The 26,449-nt window shown below is 47.1% G+C and overlaps 1 protein-coding gene across 1 annotated transcript; it reads left to right on the top strand.

Moving 5' to 3' along the window:
* Positions 1-8,903: 8,903 nt before the first annotated feature.
* On the top strand, positions 8,904-11,699 carry FZD8 (frizzled class receptor 8). The gene has a single exon (XM_063415312.1). It carries the CDS (start codon positions 9,046-9,048, stop codon positions 11,056-11,058), a length of 2,013 nt encoding a protein of 670 aa, XP_063271382.1. The 5' UTR covers positions 8,904-9,045; the 3' UTR covers positions 11,059-11,699.
* Positions 11,700-26,449: the final 14,750 nt, after the last annotated feature.

Genomic DNA, 26,449 nt, shown 5'->3' with positions numbered 1-26,449 from the left:
GGCAAAGAACTAGGAACTGTTTTGTGCACAGTCAGTACACAGAACTCACATTTTCTTATTAAAACACAAATTTAAAAAAAAGCCAGATTGATGCACCTCTTGAAAGAAACTGAGTTTGCACATACCCAAGCAAGTTGAGTCCAGTGGGAATTAGCATTCTGAACAGAGTAAAAATGCTGCAATAGCAAGAGTTATAACAAGGTTGAATATAGCTGGAAAAGAAGGCAGATGTCATGAGTGAAAAAACAGACACCCTAACAAATCAGCCAAAAAACTCCGTAAGCCTCCCTCAGTCCAACAACCAAATTCTGATCCAAGAAGGTTAAATATAGGGCTGCTTGAAAATTTTCCACTGCATCTATTTTTGATGGGAAATGAGGCTTTCAGCTAAACACTTTCTGGTTGGATTGTTTGGGGGTTTTTGGCATGTCTAAATATGTGCTTCTGCAAGTATACTTTTCTTACCAAAAAGCCAAACTTATCAACAAAAATATTTTGATTGAAAACATAGTATGTTATTAAGAAATTCTGGTGTAGCACTTCCTTGCATCTCCAGCTTACCTGCTTTATGTGGCAGATCTCTATCAACCAGACTCACCATTTAAATGAGAATTCTGGTGACAGATCACATTGAGGGATTCTCCACTTCCAGCACTCCCTTCAAAGAGGAAAGATCATGGCAAAATGTCAAAGGTGGAAGGCAGCCTCAGCCTTGCAGAGCAGGGCCAGCAGGAATCCAGGTTGTAATGTCAGAGGAACACCACAGTAACATTTTTTCAAGTCCAGAAGTTTCAGTTTTCAGACAAAGTCTTCCAGTGCTCTGAATTCTGTCAAAGAATGTTGTATTTCCTGGAAAATTAAGACAAAAAACACCCAAAAAAGCTTCATTTTTTAATCAAAAATTCATGCAGGAAATTTCATAGGTCAAGAAAGGTCTTTCTTACTTATTAACCTGCAGATTCAAACCTATTACCTGGACTCATCCAGCCACAAATCAGAAAAAAATTAAACAACAGTAAAATGTTTCAAGTTTTCCATCACAGTTCTGTTAACAGGACTTTTCAAAAGCCAAGGAGCTAAGCAAGCAAAGCAAAAAGCAAACAGAGTTCAATGGATGTGATAATTTAATGTAGGAGCCCTAACTTATAAAAGACCAAGCAGCCTGCCTTACAAAAGCAAAGGATGAGGATAAGATTCATACAGTGGCTACACTTACTGAGTAAGAAATCTGTAATACAAAAATATGTATAGCAAAATTAGCAAAGTGGCAAGAAAACAAGGTACTCCAGTTATTATTCCCTTACAGGCTTCTCTATTTCAGTAAAGTAAACCAGAAGGAATAAATCCAATAAGACTAATACAATAAAAAGTATCAACTATCCCAACATGGCTATCATCATCCCTTTTCTTGGAACCCCACAATCCCCTGGAAGAACTGAAAGTTTTTCATACAAAACCAGGCTCTGACCAGACCAAGACAAAGAAACACTCAGCTAATACTACCTGGAAAAATGTTGCATCTAAATTTCCAGCATTTCTCTCCCCTTGTGGCTGTTTCCTGACATACAATCGCATCCCTTCACCCCAACTGTAAAATAAATATATAAAGAAAATAAATAAAAGACAAGAAATCAATTAAAACTGCACCTTTTGTAACACTGTTGTGAACCTACAAAAGGCAACTGCAGAAAATCTCATGCCAGTAGGGTACTTCTTTCTTTCCCCTCACCACACACAGAGAGGACTATTCCTGCCATCATTATGCCAACTAAGAATCAAGAAAATTCAAAGGAACTGGCAAAGAAATATCCTTATTTTAGAACTCAGTGAGTAAAACAAAAGGAAGGACATTTTGCTATTACAGTGACATTCCTTTCAACACCTTGTTTTTCAATCACACCATTATTTTACTAAAATAAAAATAGAGAAAGGTTTTTAGCAGTTTCTGCTGAGACCAGGCACCTGAGAGCTCCCTATAAGCAGTTCCAAACACTGCCTAATCCTGATTCCCAACAAAGTGTTAACATCTTTGACTGTCTAATATTATAAAGTGAGAAGTGCTAACATAATTTGTCATTCTCAAGGCAAATCTATTCATCAAAATTAGTACAAGTCCAAGCTTGCTGTCCTTACTCATATTTGAAATAACCAACCATTGCTGTCCCAGCAAAACTGGTACAGTGAAGGATTAGTAAGGGTCTGACTCTAGGGTTAAAAAATTGTTTAGAATAAATGAAATACAAAGAATAAATATTCAAAATCAGTGATGAAAGATACATCTGTTATTTCAATTTTATCTCCAGGGCAATAAGTAATTTCAGTAAGAATTTTTCAGTGTGATTTTTATCATTAAATATTTTAAAAATTACTACTGGGCATCCATCAAAAGTTGGGATTAGAAACAGTGAAACTTAAAAAATGTCTACTTCAAACATATGCAAAACATTATTCCCTTAACTTATAGTTTCACTGACCTCCTAGGTGCACCAAGTAGCATCAGAATTTATGACCAACTTCATATTGTTCAAGGATTTAATGACATGTTTTCTTCAAATCAGTTATAAAACAGTTTGCTTTCTTATATCTGGATTTTAGCCTTATCCATGCCTTTCAACACAAGCACCACTTTTTTTTCTTCAATTCACTTCTTACTCATAAGCACATCACCTCTTTAATTTACAGCATGTGAGAAGCCATATGAGCAAGCTAATGTCTCCGTGTAGCTTATGCAGAAGTTCTCAGCTCAAAGTGGGCTGCACTGTTTAATCTTGTCCCTGCATCCACCTTCTCCCAGCAGGCTGGATGAGCTGGCACAGGCTGGGATGGATTCCTTGCAAGGAGCCCCAGAGCTGCAGGAGTGTGGCAGCTGAACCATCCCAACTCTGATCTACCCGACATGAGAGACTCCTGCACTCCCCACCTCCTCTGGGGGCTCTTTCTTTCACCCTGTCACTGTCAATGCTCAGAGTTGGTGAGAGTTAAATGTGCTACTCACACGTCTGCTATCACCCAAACATGGGTTCAGTAACAAGGTCAGGGAGGTCAAGTTCATGGATGGAGCCCCTTAATTCCCCCAGAAGCTGTGACATCAAAGTCCAGATGAGTGTCATGCCATGCCAAGGCCAGGTGGGAGCTGTAACTTGAAATGTGCCCATCCCAGGTGGGTAAGGCAGGGGGCAATGCAACAGCAGTGGATATTTACCAGAACCTTTGCAGGGGTTTATACCCACATTGTTAAAACTGAGGTCTCCAAAACTGAAGAGTGACCAAATGGACTTCCCAACCCAGACTGGGAGTAGTGATGGTGAATGTGCCATTCAAGCATATATGAGCATTAATTACATGCTCATCCATACATAATTTGATGGAGCATGGAGACAGAATCACAAACATGACTGCAGGAGTCACTGGTGTGCTTAGGCCTGGACATGCTTGCACTTTGGGAAGAGAGTGGTGCATGTTCATACTCTCATATTTACCCCCAGAGACCAGACCTCCCCTTGCCAACCTGAATCCACATAACCTTCCTGAGATTCAGGAGAGCATTCCCACACAAATGTTCTAGCAGTGGCCCAAAGGTAAATTTGTGGTTACCTGGGTAATCAGAGCAAAACAACACTATGTCCATACATACCTTACATACATTATAATTAGCAATTTAACTGCATGAAGTTTGTGTTACTCTCCAAATAGGGTAACAATGGATCGACTATTTAGTTCAGCACAAATTGACTTCAAAAGTCACATGATTTATCATGTGTGAAACATCACACCATGAGGTATTTTAGTCTGTAGCACAGGTGGATTAAAAATGCAGCTTGTTAAATAATGGTGGGGAAAAAATAATATTATGGGAAAAGCTCTCAAGAACACTTATTTTCCTTCACAATCTTTATAATCTGTATTTTCTTGCATTCCCTCCTCCTGCATTGCTTCACTAATGAGAAATGAAGCAATATCCATTACACTGAGAGAGCCCGTACTCTGCAGCCCAATCACCAACTGCACAGTTGGGAGAACAGGGCCAAAGCCCTTCAACAGGAGCTCATCTTATACTGCTCTCATGCTAAACTGCTATTCCCACAGACCCCTTACACTCATTCTGCTGCTCATACTCCTTCTCTAATGAAGTCCATGCACTTAAAGCAGCCTAAGGAAGAAATCCAATGATGGTCTGCTCCTGTGTTCAGCAGAAAATCCTCCAGCCACAGTCAGGGCCACAACCTGCAGTTCACTTTTTGAGCAATCCTCAGATGCTCAGTACTGAGCAATCACTGTGTCACCATTCTTTATGGCAAAGGGACAGCAGAGTACTCTTCCAGAAGATTCTCCTCCCCTTCTGTCACCTGCTCTTCACTCCAGGAGTAGCTATTGCAGCACATTGTATTCAGCCTATTTTCTTGTTGCCTGAAGTCTCTCTTGTATCTCACCGCACAACATCTCCCCAATCAGATCTGACATGCCTGAAAAAATGTACATTGTTCTTGCCTACAAAAAGTTCTCATGCATCACAATAAAGAACAGTCTGACTCAGAAAATGTATGGATGCCATTTATTTATTTATTTTTGTAAAAGGAAAAATATCAAACTGTAACACAAATGTGTGCACTGTATTCTCCTACCCCTACATCTCTTAAAGTTTCACAGCATTGGAATTTTTTTCATAATTTGTGCTTTTCAGACTTGCAGAAGCACAATCAGTCAGTTCCTTCCCATACTTGGATGTCCTATCATGTTGCTCAGTTCTAGACCACGTGGCATGTGAGAGGAAAGGATAGACTGGGGAAAAAAAGAAAAAAAGAAAAAAAAAAGAAAAAAAAAAGCTTCTTTTAATTGGAAGTTTTTAGGGCAAACCTGAACATAGTAAGACACAACAACTCTACCTTCCTGTGTTTACTAAATAGCCTGTAAAAATACTCTTTCTTCCTGCTCCTATTTATCCTGTCCTCAAAAAGTCCCACAGTTTCTCGTTTCATGGTGTTGTTCAATGTATTGTCCATGCAAAATCCCCTATGTCTTGGAGCTAACCAGCATTTGCTTAGACAGTCTCTGCACAAAGCTCTGCTGCCAGTGATAGGAAGGAGATCAGGCTAGCCAGCCCTACTGGGATTAATCCATGAAATTACTGCCTTCAGTCAAGGCTTCATTCTAACAAGATTATTTGAACAATTTCCATGGACCAAGTTCTTCTTTTCAAACATTTTTATAAAAGCACCATTCAGTGACCTATCCAATGCAGTCAAAGCCACACTAAAATTTACTGAAGAACATTTAGTGGGAATTAAAAAGCGATTTTTCCCAATCTTATAAACTAAATATCTCTATTCTTACATAAACAAATACAATATGTTAAATCCAAGACTTCATTTGGCATTTTTATTTCCGGTTGAAACAAAAACACGCAAACAAAAGGGCAAATTTGCTTATTTTGAACTAAAACGCCCTGTAGTGACCATTACCTGGTTTGGTGGGATCCATATAATCCCAAATGCAAAGCCTCAGATGCACAGAAGAATTAAGCTATGTTAGAGGGGCCAGTGCCAAACCTAATAGTTTGAATAAAAGAGGCATAAGTATCTGTGGCAACAAAGATCTGCAGTGACAAAGACTAGTCACAAAGTGACTAGATTTGACAACAAGTCAAATCTTGTAAATCTGTAACTTTGTAAAAAGTTATAGTATCTATAACATTCTTGCCAGCTTTATATTTCTGCATTATTTAATGACTGGACATCTGTTTTGAAATCCCAGCGGGGGAAAAAAAGTGTTCTAAAGTATTCTGCATTGCTACAGCAAAGTTCAGCTTTTCAGAAAAAGCAGCTGCTGATTATTCTGGAATAAACACACAAACCATTTTAAAAACTTGACCCTTGATTCCTTCATCACAGGACTTCTGGGGACTTCAGGGAAGTCTCCAAGTATGAGGAACACACAATGGCCTCTGATTCCACAGGCTTGAGCTAACCAGGCTGCTTTTCATTCACATAAAGCAAGGCAGCCTCCTCACAGCTGTGCTGTTTTATATACCTGAAAGACAATTTTTAAAATTACCATGGTCTTCCTAGGGAATTTGGATATGCAGTCATTACTAAATTGCCATAAAGTTCCATATAACCAATTCTGTCATTACTGAACAGCTTCAAGACACACAGTGTCATTGTGCTGCATCTCTTTTTCTCCCTGTAAGAAAACAAGAGCATATGAATGACAGCAAAAATGAAGCCAAATGTACTGTTGAGAAACTGGGTATTCTCTTATTTCTAGGAGAGTTATAGTGTAATTCTAAACTGCAGCATTCAGCATGTCTCCTGAGCTTCCTCGCTGAAATATAGCAATGGAAATTTTACAGCATCTGTGTTGCTTTTGGAAGCCATCACCTCACATCTGCTGTCTCTGTAGTGTAGAGTTTAAGTTCAGCATAAAAAGGTACTTTGTAACAGGCAAGAGGAATCCTGACAGAGCGGTAATTTACAGACTCGCCCGGCTCCCCTGACTAGACTCACTCAGTTTTACATTCTGTAGAGATTTTAAATAAGGTGCGCTCCGAGCAGCCACCAGCAGAAAGAGTCGCTTCTCAAAATGGAGCATCGCACGCAGGACTGGGACTTTTTAAACCTCTGTCAATCACCGAGTCCTGCGCCAGACGTTTTCTTCACGGGGCATTGTTCGAGCTCGTAACACTTCTCACAATGGTGTTGACTAAATTAGCGCTAAAATAACCACCTGCTACTTTTGGAAAAGTTGTGATGCTGGCCGGAGCCAGCCCCGCGGTCCCCGCGGGGCCGGTGGCACAGCCCGGGCAGGCGGAGGAGCGCGGCCCCCAGCGCTCCCCAGCCCCGAGCGACCCGGGCCCGGGAGCGGCGCTCGCTCAATTGCAAAGCAATTGTGATTACACAGCGGGCGAGCTTATCGCCCCATCATCGCCCATTTCCTCCTGACGGGGTAATCCGCGCCCTCGCTCGCACGGCCGCAGACCCGGCGACAGGAGCCTCTTGGCTCCGCCAACAACCCGGGGATTGTCCCTTGTTCGGCCTCACGCGTTCCATTTCCTCCGCGGGCGCCCCGCGCCGCCCCCCGGGGCGTGCGGGCTCCCCCGGCCCCGCTGCTCTCGGTGTGACTGCCGCGGACCACACGATTCCCGCCGCGCTCCCGGGTTCCGGTGATTAGGACCGCAGCGGGAGCGCCGCGCGCAGCAGCACCGCAATTAACAAACAAACGCCGCGGCCGGGGGCGCGACAACCCCCCGGGACGGCCCCGCCGCGCCCGCCCGCGCCCGCCGCCGCCGCTCCCCTTAAGGTGGTCTGGCCCCGGCGGGGCCGCCGGAACTCCCGCCCGCCCCCTCCCCGCCGCGGGCGGAGAGAAGCGGGGACTGCGAGCGCGGCTGCCCCGCGGCCCCCGGGACTGGAGGGCGGGGGAGCCCCGCGGGGCGGCGGCGGCAGAGCGGGCACCCAGGCGCAGATGGCTCCTCTGCCGGCCCGGGCGGGACCCGGCGCTCTGGGCGGCTGCAGGCGGCTCCTCGGCGAGTCACCGCCGCGGCGCCGGGCTGGCGCGGGCGCTCGGGAGCCGCGGCCGTGCCAGGACCGGCCTCCCGCCGCTGCCCCCGGGTCAGTGGCCGCCGGCGGCCGCGGAGCTGCGCCCCTGTCCTCGCCCGGCTGGGGCCGGGTGTCCACCTGCCGGGGCGCGGGGCTGCTCCCCGCCGTCCCACCGGGAGCTCCCGGGGCACACACGGCACCGCCTGAGCGCGCCCCGGCGAGCGCCGTGACCCGCGGCTGTGCGCGCCCCGGGGACCCCCGTGTCACCCGGCACACGCCGCGGCCCGACCCGGGCACGGCACCCAGCGCTGGGGCCGGAGGCGCGGGCAGCCGGGGCGGCGGGGCCGGGCGTGGGCTGCGGTGCTGCCGGGACCCCCGGCTTCGCCCGATCCATCCCGGCACCAGCACGGGCAAGGGGCAGGACGGCGGGAATGGGGCAGCGCGCACACCGGCACGGGCGACACATCCCGCGGGCAGCAACGAGGTGATAGGAAACCCCTTCCGAGACAGCCCCAACGCTACTTAAACTGCTGCTGCGGGGACTGTGCCTTGGCCTGGAGCCCTTGCAGTGTGACAAAGGTCCCCTCCCCAGCCCGGGCCGGTGCCTGGCCACTACAGCCCGCGGTGCAGAACCGCGCGTCCCCGCACGGCCAGGGGCCGTACAAACACCGCCACGTCCCCGCAGCCGCCGCGACCCGGCCACACCGCCACAGTCCGGCACCGGCTCCACCTTAACGAGCCCCGGGGCCCGCCCCCCGCGGCCAGCCCGGGCGCGGCTGATAGGCGGGCGAGGCGGCGGGGGCGGGGCCTGGCGGCGCTCGCTATAAATATTCATGAGAGCGCGGCGGCCGGAGCGCCGCTGCCGGGGCCGGAGAGCGAGAAGTTGGCGGAGGCGCTGCCGCGCTCGACCCGCGGCTCAGGTGGCGCGATCGCGGCCGGGGGCGCCCGGCAGCCGGAGAGGGACCCGGCGCAGGGCGAGGACCGGCGGCTGGCGGTCACCCGCGGAGCCGTGAGCTCAGGCGGGCGGCAGAAGGAGCCGCTCCGGCCGCCCCGGCTCCGGCCCCGCCGTTGCCCGCCCGCTCGGGGCGGTGGGAGCCCGGCACCGCCTGGTCCCCGGGACGCCTCAGCCTTCTTCACCGCGCCGCCCGGGGGCTGACGGCGAAACTTCTCTGCCGCCGCCAGCCCGTGCCCGGCCGGCGCTGGAGCAGCGGCGAGAGGAGCTGCGCCTCCCCCTGCGAAACCGACCCCGCGGGGAGCGATGCGACGGCGGCTGAGGGCCCTGCCGTGAGCCGAGCCCACCCTCCGGCGCCGAACGGGGGCTCCCCTCAGCGGGTGCCCGCGGACGACGGAGTCCGGCGGGGGCTGCGAGACCTCTCACCTGCGACCGGCACGGAGGGGGCCGCCCTCCGCCCCCGGGGGTAGCCGGGGCGGGGGGTGCTGTGGCGCCGTGCTCCCCGCGGCTGCTGAGCGGGACGGGAGAGGAGCCGGGGCCGCCGCCCGCGCGCCGCCGAGCATGGAGTGGAGTTACCTGTTGGAAATCACCTCGCTGCTCGCCGCCCTGTCCCTGCTGCAGCGCGCCGGCTGCGCCGCCGCCTCGGCCGCCGCCGCCGCGTCCTCCTCCTCCTCCTCGGCAAAGGAGCTGTCGTGCCAGGAGATCACCGTGCCCCTCTGCAAGGGCATCGGCTACAACTACACCTACATGCCCAACCAGTTCAACCACGACACGCAGGACGAGGCCGGGCTGGAGGTGCACCAGTTCTGGCCGCTGGTGGAGATCCAGTGCTCCAGCGACCTGCGCTTCTTCCTCTGCAGCATGTACACCCCCATCTGCCTGGAGGACTACAAGAAGCCGCTGCCGCCCTGCCGCAGCGTCTGCGAGCGGGCCAAGGCCGGCTGCGCCCCGCTCATGCGCCAGTACGGCTTCGCCTGGCCCGACAGGATGCGCTGCGACCGCCTCCCCGAGCAGGGCAGCCCGGACACGCTCTGCATGGACTACAACCGCACGGACCTCACCACGGCCGCGCCGCCGCCCGCCAAGCCCCCGCTCCGCGGCTCCAAGCCCGGCACCCCCGCCAAGGCGCCCCCCGCCGCCGCCCCGCCGGCCGAGGCCCCGCGCAAGCCGCGGCCGCCGCCGCCCTGCGAGCCGGGCTGCCAGTGCCGGGCGCCCATGGTGTCGGTGTCCAGCGAGCGGCACCCGCTCTACAACCGCGTCAAGACGGGGCAGATCGCCAACTGCGCCCTGCCCTGCCACAACCCCTACTTCAGCCCCGACGAGCGCGCCTTCACCGCCTTCTGGATCGGGCTCTGGTCCGTGCTCTGCTTCCTCTCCACCTTCGCCACCGTCTCCACCTTCCTCATAGACATGGAGCGCTTCAAGTACCCCGAGCGCCCCATCATCTTCCTGGCCGCCTGCTACCTCTTCGTGTCCCTGGGCTACCTGGTGCGGCTGGTGGCGGGGCACGAGAAGGTGGCGTGCAGCGGCGGCGCGGGCGCGGGCGGCGCGGGGGCCGGGGCGGCAGGGGCCGGCGGCGGCGCGGCGGCGGGGGCGGCGGCGGCGGGGGGGCGCGGCGCGGCGGGCGGCGCGGCCGAGCTGCAGCCGGAGCTGGCGGTGGCCGAGCACGTGCGGTACGAGAGCACCGGCCCGGCGCTGTGCACCGTGGTCTTCCTGCTCGTCTACTTCTTCGGCATGGCCAGCTCCATCTGGTGGGTCATCCTCTCCCTCACCTGGTTCCTGGCTGCAGGCATGAAGTGGGGCAACGAGGCCATCGCCGGCTACGCACAGTATTTCCACCTGGCCGCCTGGCTGCTCCCCAGCGTCAAGTCCATCGCTGTGCTGGCGCTCAGTTCTGTGGACGGGGACCCCGTGGCTGGCATCTGCTACGTGGGCAACCAGAGCCTGGAGAACTTGCGTGGCTTCGTGCTGGCACCGCTGCTCATCTACTTGGCCATCGGCTCCATGTTCCTGCTCGCCGGCTTCGTCTCGCTCTTCCGTATCCGCAGCGTCATCAAGCAGCAGGGTGGCCCCACCAAGACCCACAAGCTGGAGAAGCTGATGATACGCCTGGGACTCTTCACCGTGCTCTACACCGTGCCAGCTGCCAGCGTGGTCGCCTGCCTCTTCTACGAGCAGCACAACCGGCCCCGCTGGGAGGCCACGCACAACTGCCCCTGCCTGCGAGACCAGCAGCCTGACCAGGCCCGGCGCCCCGACTACGCCGTCTTCATGCTCAAGTACTTCATGTGCCTGGTGGTGGGCATCACCTCTGGTGTCTGGGTCTGGTCTGGCAAGACCCTCGAATCCTGGAGGGCCCTCTGCACTCGCTGCTGCTGGGCCAGCAAAGGCGCTGCCGTGGCTGGGGGCGCAGGGGCAGGAGCGGGTGGACAGGCAGTAATCACCGCGGCAGGAGGACTCGGGGCCGGAGGTGGCGGCTCACTCTACAGCGATGTCAGCACTGGCCTGACGTGGAGATCGGGCACCGCCAGCTCCGTCTCCTATCCCAAGCAGATGCCCCTGTCTCAAGTGTGACGAGGGGGAAAGAGGCCAAAGGTTAGGGAATGAGGGACACTGGCCTGCCTAAAATGCCCCCTCACTGTTTGGTGCCATTAATGAACCCCTAATGGTCCTTATTAGCCACAGCTTGTATAGAACAATGCAGCTGGCAGAGGCCCCAGGCTCCAGCCCCCTCCTCCTTCCCCTCCATTCATATGCAGGGAGCATGTACTTCAAGGAGCCAGCTTATTATTTTGCTGGCAGAGGAGGGTAGAGGCTCACCCGTGTCTTGCAGAGGGCAAGGCACAGCGGCTTCTGAGTCACTCTGGACTAACAGCAGCTCTTTACTCGTGGGAGGGGGGCTCTTCCTCCCCCCATCCTGAGGTGGGAGTCTGCTGGGGACTGCAGGTTTTTGGGATGTGGATGACCAGGCAAATGCCTTACAATACTGACTGAATCAAAACATGTCTTAATTATACACCCCAGCTAAATACGGGTTTCCTACATTAAAGGATGTATTTATATAATTATTTGTTACCTTGTACAGATGTGTAAAATATGTATATATCCAAAGCTATACAGTCTGTAAATTTTTTTGTAAAAAAGTTTAGAGGCTACCCCTGTAAGAGCAAATATGAGTATTCTATTTTGTCAATAAAATGACTTTTGATAAATGACTTTTTCAAGCTTTTCCGCTACTCCCGCCCTGGTTATTCCAGCTGCTGTATTTTTAGGTAGTTCCATAAACTGTGACCTACATTCATGCTCCAGCCATTACCTGTTAAAGAAGTGAGATATGTAGACACAAGAAAACAAGTCATTCAACAAGTTGTTCTGAAAAAGTGTTTGCCAAAACTGGGAGGTGCCTTACCATAGTTTTTTTCCTTTTTTTGAAAGATGACAGTGTCTAAACTGAGCCTTTACAAAAGTCATCTCCCATGGCATGTTAAGTATCCTTTTAAAACGGGTGTTATTTTAGGAATGTGCACACCCATCTCTCATATCTGTTGTCTGAACTTCTGTAAGCACCTGCCTCTCCTGGGATGCATACTGAAGTGTAAAAGGTTAATGTTTTAAATTCATAGATCATCTACTATGGTGGAACAGTGAGTTGAGATTTGTTAGATCAATCTCTTCTTAACAGATTAAACTAACATCTTAACTTTTGTATATCAAATATGGTCCTTTTTCAAGAGAAAAGGTATTGTTCTTCTGTCAGGAGTAAGCTAATTTATTTGAGCAGAAGGCTGTTGAATTAACAGAAGAATGCTTTGGCAATTGTTGAACTTTTTACCTGTCTGCCCAGTGGCTCAGAACATCATTCCTTTAAGAGGAGCTAAATGAATAGGGTTAATCTGTAGGGAACTTGGTTTCTTTTGAGTTTGGGAAAACTTTGATCTTTTCTCTTCACCAAACGTGATGTATAGTCTGAAGTTTCTTTCCCTGCTGCCTGGTTCCTCTTGTTGCAGACCAATTGGCCACCATGGAGCCTTAAAGTTCTTCAATTAAAGGGACATGGGACTTTTTTTTTTTTTTTTTTTTTAAGAGCAAGACTTGTAACAGTTAGTGAACACCAGAGGGAAAAGGGAGAACAGCCTTTTAAACAGCTTTTCCCTGCATTGTTAGCCAGACTGCAGGCAGCAAGGCATGGCTTGGAGCATTATAGAAAAGAGCTATGAATGCCCTACAGGTGGTCTGCTCACATAATCTCTCCAATTTAAAACATTTTCCTTTACAGGACAATTGCATTACAAAACTCCCTTCTCTTTTGGTCCTAATTGAACCAAAGAAGGACTACAAGATTTTCTTTAAAAACGGAGTGTCCAGAAAAAATTTTAAATGTACTAACTAACATTCTAATCTGTTTTCTAAATGAGAGCACTCAGAATATCAGGAGTAAAAGCTGCATTAGACATTACTCCAGCTATTTTTACATCTTCTGCTTATATTCTGTCAAATTAGCAATCATTTAAAAGCAATTGGTTAGGTTGTGTGCTAGCAGTGAAAAGATAGCCCCAGGTCCCTTATTAACCTGCCAATCATGATAAGAGATGGGCAGCTACCCTACTAATGACACAGATATCAGTCATGATTTGTGGGAAAAACCTTGTTTCATTGAGCACTGACTTGATTATTGGCGTCCCTTTCAAAGATCTCCAACTTAATAGACCCCACTTCTACAAAGTTGCCAGGAACATGAAAAGGAGTAATTTAAAATGCTCCTAACTCCTTGATGGGAAAAAAATAATTTTAACTTCTTAAATGCAAAGGAAATTCCACTGGGATTTACGTGTGGTACCTATTTATGCACCAACTGACCAGCAGCAGAATATTGACATAGCTGTAAGTTGAAAAGGCTGTAAGATTTTTCTATATTGCTGGAAATATTTTTTCAAGGTTGTCGAAACATTTAAATCAACGTGGCACTTTTTCCTGCTGTCAGCTCTTCCTGCTGGGGAAGACCCACATAGCACAATCAGTTCAGCAGATAAAAATCTGAGTTCCTTCCCCTCCGCCAGGTTCTAGCAAGGAAGACAGAGGAGAGGCACAGACACAACCCTGCTCTGGGAATTTGTTTAGATAGGTCTCTGGCAGGCTGCTGGTGCAGGTTGCTAACACTGAGATAAAAGCATTTCTTGTAAAAGATAGAAACAGCCCTATGGCTTAACCTACTCCTGAATAAGGCAAGAGGTGCTATAGGTGAAACTAAAAAAAGGAGTCTCAGAGCTAGCCAGGTAAACAAGATGCCTGCTTTGGAAGTGACTGAGTAATAATGCAAAGGTTAAACAATGAAAATGAGGCAAAATTAAAATCACTAGAAACATAAACCTGGGGAAATGGAGCTAAAGAAGCAAAGTTAGACATGCAGATTTTTGTGAATCAGCATAAAATTTGTAGATAGGGAAAAACAATCAGAAACACCAACAGCAAGGCATTTGGGTACACCAAAAATAATAATCCACAACTATAATGAACTTCACATTATTAGCATGCCCTTTATCAAACTTGAAGGTTAAATTTGCCATGAAGATCCAAAAAGTATTGGTGAGATGACAGAAATGACATGTTAATTCTCAAGATCTGATGATAAACTGCCTTCTCCATAAATTTCCCAGAGAGCTGCTGAAAATGGCCCAAGGAGACCCATGGCCCGAGCCCGTGCCTGCAGAGCAGGAGTGCCACCAGCATCCCTGCTGGCACAGGCTCATCCATGGGCAGGGACAGCACCCACACACACAGGCTCCAGAGAGCTAAGGGAAAGCTTCACTGCCCTGATGTGGCCCTTAGGACAATTTGTATGGCAGCATTTGGGGGTTGGATAAAGGCAACTGAGAGCCTCCCACAGAAAGGCCAAACTGCTCTGTTCAGGCTAGGGACCAAGTTAGCAGAAAAACAGGGTTTGGGATTTTTTTTTCTTCTCAAATAAGCAAGATACCTTTAGAGAGTGCTTTTTATTTTTCCTTTTTTCTTTTTTTCTTTTTTTTTTTCTTTTTTTTTTTCTTTTCTTTTTTTTCCCCAGGACCCCTCCTTGCTTTACATGCTCCTGCTTCAGAAAGGAAATCGTACAGATCTTTCTTCTCCTGCTGCAAAAACTGAAAAACCCTGCAGCCTCCCAGAGAGCTAGCCTAGCTTCTGGTGGGCCTCTTGAAAGGAGGCAGAGCAGTGCGGGTGTGCTGCAGAGCCTCAGCAGGGACACCCCACATCCCCTAGGCCTTGCTGCTCAGTTCCTGGGAGCTCGCTGGAAGTGCACTCCAAAGTTTTCCCTGTGCAGGAGAAGCTTCCCTGAAGCTTTGATAATCAATCATTTGGTTGGGAAGGGCCTTCAAAAAAGGGAGGAAATTCTCGTATATCGTAATAACACAAACGTGGCCAGGTTTCTGGGAAGGCAGGAAGGCTAAGACTGGCACAAAACTATTTAAGCTATTTTAAACTATTTAAATATTGGGTTGCCCACCCATTAAAAGCTTCTTCAAATGTCCTAAAAGCTGTCCCAGGTGGGGTAGAAAAACTGGAGGCAGGGGTGCCTCTGTGCACACACTGCCCACAGTGTTCTTCACCCCAGCTTCAGAGCCTGGGCTTTTTCCAGGTTCCCTCAGGAGGACACATCTCTAGACCCCTGAAAGTGGCTTGTAGAAGAAAGCAACAGTTTTTTACAAGAGGAAACTGGTACTGGGAGACAAGGCAGAATGCCCACATTTAAAAAGGAATCACTAGCTGAGAAAGAAAGACCTTGGGAGAATCCCAGTTCTACTTCGAAATATGAAAATTCAACACAAGACCACTGCTTAATCCCAGTGACTGCGCTCAACAGACTTATGTCACAAGCACTACCTGCAGTGCAAAAGCCAAACCTAGCCTGCACAGTAGGATAACCCTCTTAACCAATAAAAACATGACATTTTATATGGGTGAGACAGGCCACCTAATGAAAAGAGAACTATCAATAATGTACATTGGAAGACTACAAAAGATGCTCCTGGAGTGAAAACTCCCCTGCAATCAAGATCATGCTGGAGGAAAGCTTAGTGTGGACCAGTCAAACCAGCTTGTGGAATCACAGCCAGTCTCCAAAGTGCCTGTTACAACCTGCCTGTAGCATGCCCTGCTCCTGCACCCCATTCCAGAGCCACGCAGCCTGTGTTTCTCCAGGCACACTTTTCCACTCCCACACACCACAGTCACTGCAGCTTCTGGCCCAACAGGGAAGCGAGTGAAGAGCAGTCTCTCTTCGTTACTTTTCCTGGCCCTGTCCCCTCTCTTTTTGTCCTGCATACTAAAACTGGATGGTATGGAGAAGATAGCACAACTCTCTCTAGAATTAAAGAGGCTGGGCAACAAAGGTCACGCTGAAAACAATAGGATAAGACTAAGAAGAATAGAGATCTGAAAATGTCAGTCCGAAGAAAAAACATTAAACAAGGCAGGCACCCAGCATGTGGTCATGATGAGTTCTAGGCAGTCCTTAAGAGAACTCAATTAGAAATCTTCAGGCAGCTTTATTTATTTAAGCTTTTATAACTGCCCATCATTTCTGTAATCAGGAATATGAATTTCACTAGTTCAGCAGAAAGGATCACACATCATAAATGCTGTGGTGGTATGGAAATAACTAGTGTCTGGTATTAAAATGTGGAGCAATAATCTGAGGTGACTAAGGATAGTCAAATCACGTCAGAAACTAGTACCTAAGGTCAAATGCTGAACCAAGCTTTTTGAAGGCTGAGATAACACTTCTTCACTCCTACTAGTCTCTTATCTGTGATCTCAAAACACTTTACATTCACTTATGAATTAATAGTCAAATTTCTTCTTGTGAGGCAGAAATCACAGTAATAATACCCAGGCTAATGACACTTCAATGCACGTCTAGGAGGAAAATCTGGATTTCCCGACGCTGGTGTGTCCTCACCCCAGCTCCATTTAATGAGCACGTTCTCACTCCTGTGCCCTCCCCAGCTGTGCCCCAGCAGCCCCAAAGCCGCAGCCCCGTGCCCGCAGTGCCCGGGTTTGCCGGGAGCACCCCAAATCTGCCGCGTGGGGCTGCCCGGGCCCCTTCGGGCCGAGGCGGCATCGGCTTGTACAAGACTGGAGGAAAGTACTCATTGCTCCGATGCCCTGCGGCAGGCAGGTACGGAGAAGAGGGGTACAGCAATTCTGGAGCCCCAGCGGGCAAGGAATGCGACCGGCGGAGGGGCTGCGGCGGCGGAGGCTGTGGGGGCACGGCGGCAGCGGCTGCGGGCGGCCCCGGCGCTGCCATCCCTCAGTGCCCTCGGTGCCCTTGGCGCTGCCGTCCCTCACTGCCCCCAGCTCTGCCGTCCCTCACTGCCCCCAGCTCTGCTGCTGCCCCTCAGTGCCCCCGGCCCTGCCGTCCCGCGGTGCCCCCGGCTCTGCCGTCCCTCAGTGCCCCCAGCTCCGCCATCCCGCGGTGCCTTCAGCTCTGCCATCCCTCAGTGCCCCCAGCTCCGCCATCCCGCGGTGCCTTCAGCTCTGCCATCCCTCAGTGCCCCCAGCTCCGCCATCCCGCGGTGCCTTCAGCTCTGCCATCCCTCAGTGCCCTCAGTGACCCCGGCTCTGCCGTCTCTCATTTGCCCCCGGCCCTGCCATTCCGCGGTGCCCCCGGCTCTGCCGTCCCTCAGTGTCCCCAGCTCTGCCGTCCCTCAGTGCCCTCAGTGCCCCCGGCCCTGCCATTCCGCGGTGCCCCCGGCTCTGCCGCCCCTCAGTGCCCCCGGCTCTGCTGCTGCCCCTCAGTGCCCCCGGCTCTGCCGTCCCTCAGTGCCCCCGGCTCTGCCGTCCCTCAGTGCCCTCCTCCGGGCACTCCGGGAACTCCCGCTCCCGCCGCTCCCGCCGCTGCCCGGCCCGCCCGCCTCGCCGGCCCTGCCGCAGCTTCTCCTCCAGGGCCGTGCCGGGAGGTGCCAGCCCCGCTGCCCGCCGCTGACACCTCCGGGCTGGGCTCACCGCCGCTGCCACCAGCAGAGCAGAATACTGAACTGAGATGCTCTTGCTTAAAATCCAGCTTTCCAAGAACACAGAAATTTAGTCAGGAGGGTGTAGCCACATTCCTGTAGATGTCTAATATATCATAAAGGAGAAAGGTGGGCTTTTTCTCTTGAACACTATCTGACTTTTTTAATATGTTGCATTTAAAAAAGAGGTTCTTATCCTATCAGTTTTGCCTTATGTGTGACTTGTTAGATGTTTTCACATCTACATTAAATGCATTAATTAGAAGTCCTTTCCTCCAAACGTCTGTCATTGGTAATTTCATGTGACATTCTTCACAAAGAAGAGTTAGTCTCAAATTATTTTTTTCTACTTGACTTTTTTCCAAAAATAAACTTACAACCAGAATGTCCCATTTTCACATCTTCTGAAATTAGAAAGAATAGTTTTCATGCTATGAACAGACTTGATTCCAAATGTGTTTGAGACATGATACCTTCATCATTTCTCAGTGGTTGAAATCTAAATGCTCTCTTTCAATGTAAATCAGAAAATGTAGCCATCTGGCTTAGGAAACAAATTACTTGCTTTGGCTTTCTGTCCAGATGTAGGGAGGGAATAGAATTAAATCTGACTTTTAGGAAAGGAAAGGGAAATGTTTCCCATGCAGACCGTGCAGCTTTGGGCACGGTGTGTTCTGTACTTTGTTGCCATCCGGAGCTGCAGCCACTCCACAGGGAGATGGACGAGTTTCCCTCTCCCAACCTGAGGGGTGGAAAGCACATTTATCATTGTGGGTTTTAAACTGAAGTTACTTTTTCGCAAAACTCTGGGGAGGAAATATTTTGCTATAACAAGTTCTAAAATCTTCATTTTCCAGGACACAGAGCAGGGCTTTAGGAACAGCCAGATCAGGAAACCACGGAGACCCACACGGAGCGTCATTGCTGCCATCCTCGAGCTCATTAGTGTACAAGAATTGTGTGTGTTGTTTTTAGCAGCTAAAGAGTTATTTATGGCTTCTATGTTCTCAAGCCAAAGTGAGTGAGGGGTGCAACCAGGGCAAATGCATCAGAGCAATGCAAATCACTGACAAGGCATCATGAATACAAGCTGAGCAGAATTTAAATACAATCCATGAATGAGAGGAAAGATTTGCATGAGGGAAAGAATCATTAGAATCTGATTTAACAAGCAGTACATAAAATAGGCCTTTGCAGCTTAAAATGAAGCAAAGCACATTCACGTTATACATTCTTAATGAAAAAAAAGGCAAAATCACAAAAACCCTAATTTATTAGTAGAGCTTGGAATAGAAATGGTTTTCACAGAATACCTTTAGATCCTGATTCAGAAACTTGTGCTTGATTGCTTTCTTGAATAGAAGTGGATCATAAGCATGTAGGGTGGTAAGGACTATTTAAGTGCATGCCAAAGTCCTATTGATTTCAGTGAGATTTTATAAGATACTTAAAGTAAGCATGTGCATAAATGTTTTCCTGAACAAGAGTGCTTTTCTGAATTAGGGTTTAACCCATGAATTTACACAGTGCTTTCAAACCATGATTCCTTCTGGGAAAATAGAATAGACTAGAATATTTTTTAAATTGTATATTTCTACATGTCTTAAAAGAAGTTAATGGAAAATTATTCTGGATAGAATTTTCTGTAAGGTCCAAAAGCCAACAGTGAACAATCTGTGGAAGCTGTAGGTAAATAAAGTGCATACAGCGACTTTTATATACTGTCTATTGGTTTCATTTCAACTAAATTATGGAAGGTTTTGAATATAAGGTGTTACATAGATAATTTTAGTCTCTTGGAAGAAAAGTGATAAGTTGTTTTGCATTAAGTGATATTATATTCAGTCTTTGAGAAAAGTAAGAGCATTGCTTTTAAGAAACACCTGCCATTTTTTGTTTCCAGTCAGTGGTCACTAATATTGGACAGAACAGACTGTTTCTATTATGTATACTAAAATAAAATGAGTCTTCCTCTAAATGTCTTGTGTTTTGAAGTAATGGCTGAAGTGGCAGATTCTGATGCAACTGTGTTTTCCTGATACTAAGAGATCATCTGTCTCTGTCAGCACTGGACAATCTTTTTGTTTCTGTAGAAGCATTGCTCCAGTTGTGTATTTTCATTTCCTACCATATTCCTCTGGAAATACAACACTTCTTTCTTGTACTTCTATCAATTTTAGCAACAACACACATGAGAATTGAAAGAGAGTATGACGACGTCATACTGGGTACATATGGACTGTACTTGTGCAGGTCAGACTCTAGTGCCAATTTTTCTTTTGACATTTTAGAGGATTTTGGAATGTTGTGGTGATGGCTTGCAAGACGTCTTTTTGAAATCTATGAATGGTGTGATCAGTGTGATTTTTGTCTTTTGTGCTCTCTTTCTAAATAATTTTACTGTGAAAATATTTGGCATCATATGCTATTCCAGGTCAGCAATACTATTCTCCCTGCTTAGTTTTCTGTGTATCTTTTGTTGAATAAAAACCATTATCACATCGGTTGAAAGGTAACATCTTCTATAGCAGTACTTCTCTAGCTGTTATCACTGCTTAAATATTTCTCAACATTTTCATACTTTCTTTCTTTTCTTTCCTCCTCCCTCCACCCCCCTCCTTCCAAGTGTTGTGTTTAGCTGAAGGCTGAGGTTCAGCTCAAGACCAGCTCAAGACTAGGATGTGTAAATACAGGTAGATATCTCAGTATAGGTTTGGGTTTTTTTAAGGTAAGGCATTGTATGAACTCTTATTGTAGTCAATAGAGTGTTAGAAATGCAGTCAGTAGGTTGTGTAAGCAGAATCTGGACTCTAAGTAACTTGTGAGCCTCAATTCAGTTGCTCAGACATGAGCTCCAGGTGATCCTTGAGATTCCTATCCAGTCTCTCCTTGCCTTTCCTAATGAGCATGGGTCTCCTGTAATTTTTTGTCATGTCTGAAAAACACAGGTAAATATCTCAGCTACCCTCTGGCAACTCTAATAAGATGGGATACTTCTGTGGTCAACTTACTGCAGCCCAGGTCTGGATTTGACCAGATCTCCTCTGAGTAGTGGGATTATGGACACTGACCTCACAGCTGTGTGACAAAGTGAAGGTGTCTTAACCTTGAGCTGAACCCTCCCAAGAGAAGCTGGTGATTATTTTTATCATCTCTGTTGCAAGATTTCAGTATTTTCTTGGTGAAGGGTTCTTTAATTGCTGTTTCCTCAAGTTTTACATTTTTTGCTGGGCTCTCTCATGTCTTTGTACAAGCTGGGACAATGTATAGTTTAGATTGTTCTGTAGAGAGGTTTCTTCTTAGCCACTGCTCTGACCTCTTTGACCCCTTAAAGCACTCTGCACATTGTCTGCTAAGGATTTGGAGGGGGGAATTTTATTCTTGACAAGGCCTTTGATTGGTATAATAATAATTTATTCAGTATAATCATAATATATTGAAAAGATGTTATTTTAGTATCACCTCTTTTGGCAGTCCCCTCACATGCTTTCTTCTACCTCTTTGTGGTATATTAACTTCTTTGTTTTTTACCTTAAGTTTTATTTTGCTGTTGCTTCATTTCCTGACAAAATTTTAGAGAGGCTATTGTTTACTTCGGTTTTCCTCCTTTTTGAAGATTTCTTCATTTATCCAAATTTTAGCACCACCTAAAGTACATAACCACATATCCTTAAATCATGCAACTTCCATCAGCTCCTCTAGAGAGCAGCAAATATGTTCAAATAGAACAGTGGCATGATTCAATCTAATGTTTCCTGAAACAAGATCTTTGGTAACTCAGCTTGCTAAGTACTGCTAAAGAGCAAAAAACTATGAGGAATGAAGGTCTTATACCTGAGTGTGGCATTTTCAGACATTGTCTGAGAACTGTCCTAGCCCTGGTATTTAGTGTGGAAGCCTCCTACCCTCTCCAAAAGCCCAACAGCAGCTCACCAATATCTTATGTCAGAGGGGAGAAAAGGAAGGCAACAGGGGTTCAGCCTGGGCCAGGAACCAGACTTGGATGCCCACCAGATCTGTGGGCTGCAAAGCTCCAATCTTTACACAGCACTGGCAGCCAAGAGGAAGCACTCACTCCCGGGAGAACACCCACAAGTTCTCCATCCTCATGTCCATCAGTGGGCGTGTGACAGATGGGACTCTGGTTCCTGGTGTGCACTGACTGGGGCTTGAGGGAGCTTGGGCCTGACAGTGAGCCACTGTTCTTTAGTTTTTAAGAAAAATAGCTAGGGTAATGTAAAATCTTCCTAGCTACAGACGTCCTCAGACTAATGCCACCATGTGTTTGGACCTAAATGCTACATAAATCTTCAACAGAAGGACAAAGGTCCCTCTGTTCTTTGAGAGCAGTCTCCAAGCACAACTGACAGCTGCCTCCAGGAGAGCTCACACAGCTGGCACACTCCTAATAAGGCAAACTCAGGAATGGGAAAACCCAAATAACAGAGCTTCCAAAAATGTGCTCGTGCTCACAGACCTGTCTCTGGTAAGGTTTTCTGCCAGTAAAGCTTCTTGGTCTGCACTGACTGTCTAAAGGAGCTTTTGCAAAGGTTTTTCTCTCAGTTAACAGCCTGGTCAGTTAAGCCAACCCCAGAGCTGCAAAAGGCCCATGGCTGCAAGCAGAGCAGCTTTTCCTCAGTTTCCTGTGACCTGCATTACATGTCACCACCACTATCACCTGTGCTGGGGGCAACCACCTTCCCCAAAGTCACCACCGGACCTCTGTTAGACACAAAGGACACTGGGAGACAGTTCTGGATGGACAGAAAATATCCCCTGAGTAAGAGTGACTGCCAAGGCCATGACAAAGCAAGGGAATCCTTTCTGGAAAATGGATTTACCGTGAGTTGGCATCTTCCATTGCCTCAAGGTAGCGCAGGTCTTCCCAGCATGCTAGCATAACATGGAGGAGGAGATGGCTCAAGTCAGGCAAAGAGGGAAAAAAAAGCAAGGAATGCTTTGTATGCAGCTGAAGATGATGTTTATCGCATTTTCCCTTTCCTGTGTCACCCTTCATAGCAGGATCCTGCCTCTTCAGTAGCTGCATGGCTTCTGCTGGTGGGCTGGATCAGTCAGATACAGCACTGCAGATAATCTACTGACCAAGTTCTGCCTAGTTTTTTGGAAGCACACTGCCAAAGATCCTGGAAACTGTGGGAGTGGTGCTCCCAGGTGGATTGTGGAGGCTGCACCTTGCTGCTTTTTGAGGGATGTGCTGGCAGCTGGGACAGCACTACACAGGGTGCAGCTGGTGCACTGGAAAAACACAGCCCTCTGCACCATGAGAGTGTAAAGGCATTGGCAAAATGGGAAGTAGCTGGCACTTACCAGCACTTTCTCTGTACAAACTAATTCCTGCAAAAACTAACATGGACGCTAACACGGAAATTCCAGGGAACACTCCACCTAAAGAGCTCAGTGCTCACTGAGAGGGTGGGTGAGCTCTTGTCAGGTGCTGGCTGAGGCACCCACACCCTCATGATGTGCTTTGTATAGTCCATTTCTGAGGAAGATCCTGATGATTAGCAACTGAGGTTTATATATGGTGCTCTCAAGAACGATGAGGGATTTGGGCTCAGCAATCAGAAGTAATTTCCTTCATTTCTGGCTTTCTTATGTGAATAACATCTATTTTGCCAGTGAGACTTTAGGAACCACAGCATTTTCTGTGACTGAAAATGTTACTTTTAGCAAAGAAATAGTCCAGTCCAAATAAATTTATCTATAGTTAACTTTGCAGCCACAGACTTGTGCTCACAACTGTACTGAACAGTTGCCCTGTCTGGGCTTAGCTTTGCAGCAGTTTCTCAGTGTAACCCCATAGCGTGGGATCAGTTTCAAGTGATCTACTGAGTTCTCATTTATCCAGAGGAGGTGTTCTGTTCCAGGTGTGTTCTTGTGTTTGGGGTGCTCAGTCTGCCTTGGCAGGGCCTGCAGGCTGCCTGAGGGCAGCTGTGCAGAGGGCAGCTCTGCAGGGACTGAAGAGACATGAAAGTTGTGTTTTGGTGCCCCAGCTGAACTATTTGAATGAGATCTGCACATACTCCAAAATCAGGGCAGAATTTGTATAGGATTTGGTGTCAGGAGCAGTGTGGGATTATATTCAGCTGACCTGGTACCCAGGCTCCAGTGGGCTGAATCCCAGGTTCTACACAACAAGAATATTACTGGTGGATACCAATGAGTGTGTCAACAGAAATAAACAGCTTAAATGGTTTGCTTAAGCCTTTGCTTTTAATTTGTAACAAAACTTCTCAAAAGATAAAGTGTGCTAAGCCAAGTTGTTTCTGGAAATAAGCCTTGTTGCAATTTTTCAGGAACCTCATGTACAAATAAAGCAACTGTTTGGATGTTTTAATCAACTCCTGACTCCTTTTTTTTTTTCCCTCCCTATACTATTTTAAGGATTTTTGCTGAAGTACAGAGGACTGAGTAAATAAGGAACATAAGACTGTTGTTTATGAGGTTGTCAATATTTCTGTGTAAAAGTCATGGAATATACTTCTCAGATGTGGGTAATTTGAAGAAAATATTTCCTCTTAATTTGCATGTTTCAAAATCTATTGCTATAAGCTCTGAAAAATAGGATTGATTTAGTCTAAATTGAAGTAGCTTTGTGTTTCTCCAGGGCATGAAGTGGATTGTTACCACATCTGTCTCTCTGCCTATCTACCTATATTACAAAAAATATCTATGTTTGGACCATTCCTTAATACTGGATCACGTTGTGAATTTCATAAAAGTTGGTAGCCCGTGGGATCAGTTCTGAGTGACTGATGGGAGACCAAAGTGGGGCTGCAATGCAAATCCTGTGTTTTTTTCCAGTCATTCAAAACTTAGATCACATCAAGTCATCAGGTTGTACATGGAAGTTTCTGGTGAACCTGTACAAACAGCTATCTGCCAATGCATCACAACTGGTAAACTCTCTTACAGATATTCCTTAGTTATGTTTCAGAGAAATGCTTTACAAAGAGGCTTGCTGAAGAAGAAAAAAGCTTGGATTTGTTAGCCAATGCATACGAGTTGTTCATCTGCCTACCCTTGAATATCTCCACTAGACCTCCAAAGATAGCTCAGAGCTTTAAAGTTTGTGCCAGAAAGAAGGAGCTCATTGCACTGTATATTGTCTGTCAGAAGTAAGAATCACTCACACTGACTCATAGAGAAATGAGCAGAAGGAGTGGGTGTCTAAGTGGGTGTTTAATTTGTCAGGACAAGTGGGGCTCTGAAAGCATCTTATCCTGGTTTCTCTTTAAAAAAAAAAATCCTATCTTCAGTGCAAGGAAAAGGCAAGTCATCACAGAGGAAAACGCAAAACTTTATTCTGCTAGGTCAAAATCTCCTGTTTATTTCCATTATTGTTATTTCTTTGCTAAAAGTAACATTTTCAGTCACAGAAAATGCAGTGGTTCCTAAAGTCTCACTGGCAAAATAGATGCTATTCACATAGGAAAGCCAGAAATGAAGGAAATTACTTCTGATTGCTGAGCCCAAATCCCTCATCATTCTTGAGAGCACCATATATGAACCTCAGTTTCTAACAACAAGCTCAAAATCTGCCATCATCCTCACTCAGTAAGTTGTTCATCAGTGAAAGCCTTTCAAATCTAATCCAGTACTGAACATAAAGTGTTACCTGCAGACACTGAATTAGAGGCAGCTCTCTACCTCCTGGCATTTCCATGGTGAGAACAGCACAGGATTATAAAACTGTTCTCAGACAGCCCTGTATGTGCACTCCCATGAATAAATTACTGTTGTGGAGATGGCCTGGGACCTCCTGCCTGTCAAACCAAGTGGAAGGAAACAGACAGTAAAGTGAGAGAAATCAGAAGCTGGCGAAGCAGATTGTAATTGTGATCTATCTACGTGGGTACTGGATAATTTTAACCTGGGGCTGCAGCTGATGCTTTCTGATTTCTGCCTTAGTGAACTCATTTTCCAGAACTGGCATTGTTTGGTATCACAGGCCAAGAGTTCACGCTGTGAGTGAGCAGAGACCATCTAATCTGCAGAACATTTTAGCAACTCAATTACAATGTAAGACATGTTGTAAAATTACTTCTCTGTCAGTTGAGAACATTGGGCTATTAAAAGTAGATCAAAAGACAGAAGTTAAAGAACAGCCTTTTGAACTACTCTACTGTCCTATTTTTTGAGATGTATTTCGTTATTGTCCTAAAATACTACAAGCAGTAACAATTTATCTGTTCTCCATTGTGATCATGACATTACAATAATATAATGTCCAATTAATACGCTCTTTAAGGATTTTTTTTAGAAAGCTAATAATTGAAATAATTATGTATCATGTAAGGACAGATAATAACTTGAAAGGATACATTAATGATGTCTCTACATTGCTAACTTCAGATTTAATACTTATTCTGGGCTGAACTGAGATATTCATGGAGAACAACTGCTGCTGACAGGAAATTATAGATTCCCTAGACACCTGTCTAGAGTGTCTTTCACAAGAGAAGAGAGAGTCACAGCTTTTTGTTATGCTGCTGAGAGTAAATCAAAGTGACCCAACCCAAAAAGGGCAAGAAGAGGATAAAGTGATTATAATTGACTGAAACTTGGCATCTAAACTAGTTTGACTTTTATTTTGGTATTTTAAAATATATTTTAAAAAAAAAACCTGAAAAATTGTTTAGTGAAAAAATTAAATCTATTTTTGTTAGTTTAAAAGTAACAAAATTGATTTTTTTCCGTTCAATCATGCTCAAACTGCAGAAGCTTCCAGCAATACTTGATTTTGCTGTATAGAAAACATGAAAATTCTGTCTCCAGCAGCCTGCTAGATATTTATTTAGCTAAAGAAGTGCTATTGAAGATACTAAGACAACAACATTTTAAAGACATTTTATAATTTTCCAATAAATATTTTATTTCTTACATGAAAACTATTTTATCATAGATTTTCTGATCAGTTCCAACTCTTATTTCCAGGGAGT

The sequence above is a fragment of the Prinia subflava genome, chromosome 1, assembly GCF_021018805.1.
Source record: "Prinia subflava isolate CZ2003 ecotype Zambia chromosome 1, Cam_Psub_1.2, whole genome shotgun sequence".
Classification (NCBI taxonomy): Eukaryota; Metazoa; Chordata; class Aves; order Passeriformes; family Cisticolidae; genus Prinia; species Prinia subflava.
Note: the sequence above shows the minus strand (reverse complement) of the source record. Positions and strands in the feature narration are given on the sequence as shown.

Coding starts and splice junctions, on each gene's coding strand:
- FZD8 (XM_063415312.1), top strand. CDS start 9,046: ATGGAGTGGAGTTACCTGTTGGAAATCACCTCGCTGCTCGCCGCCCTG.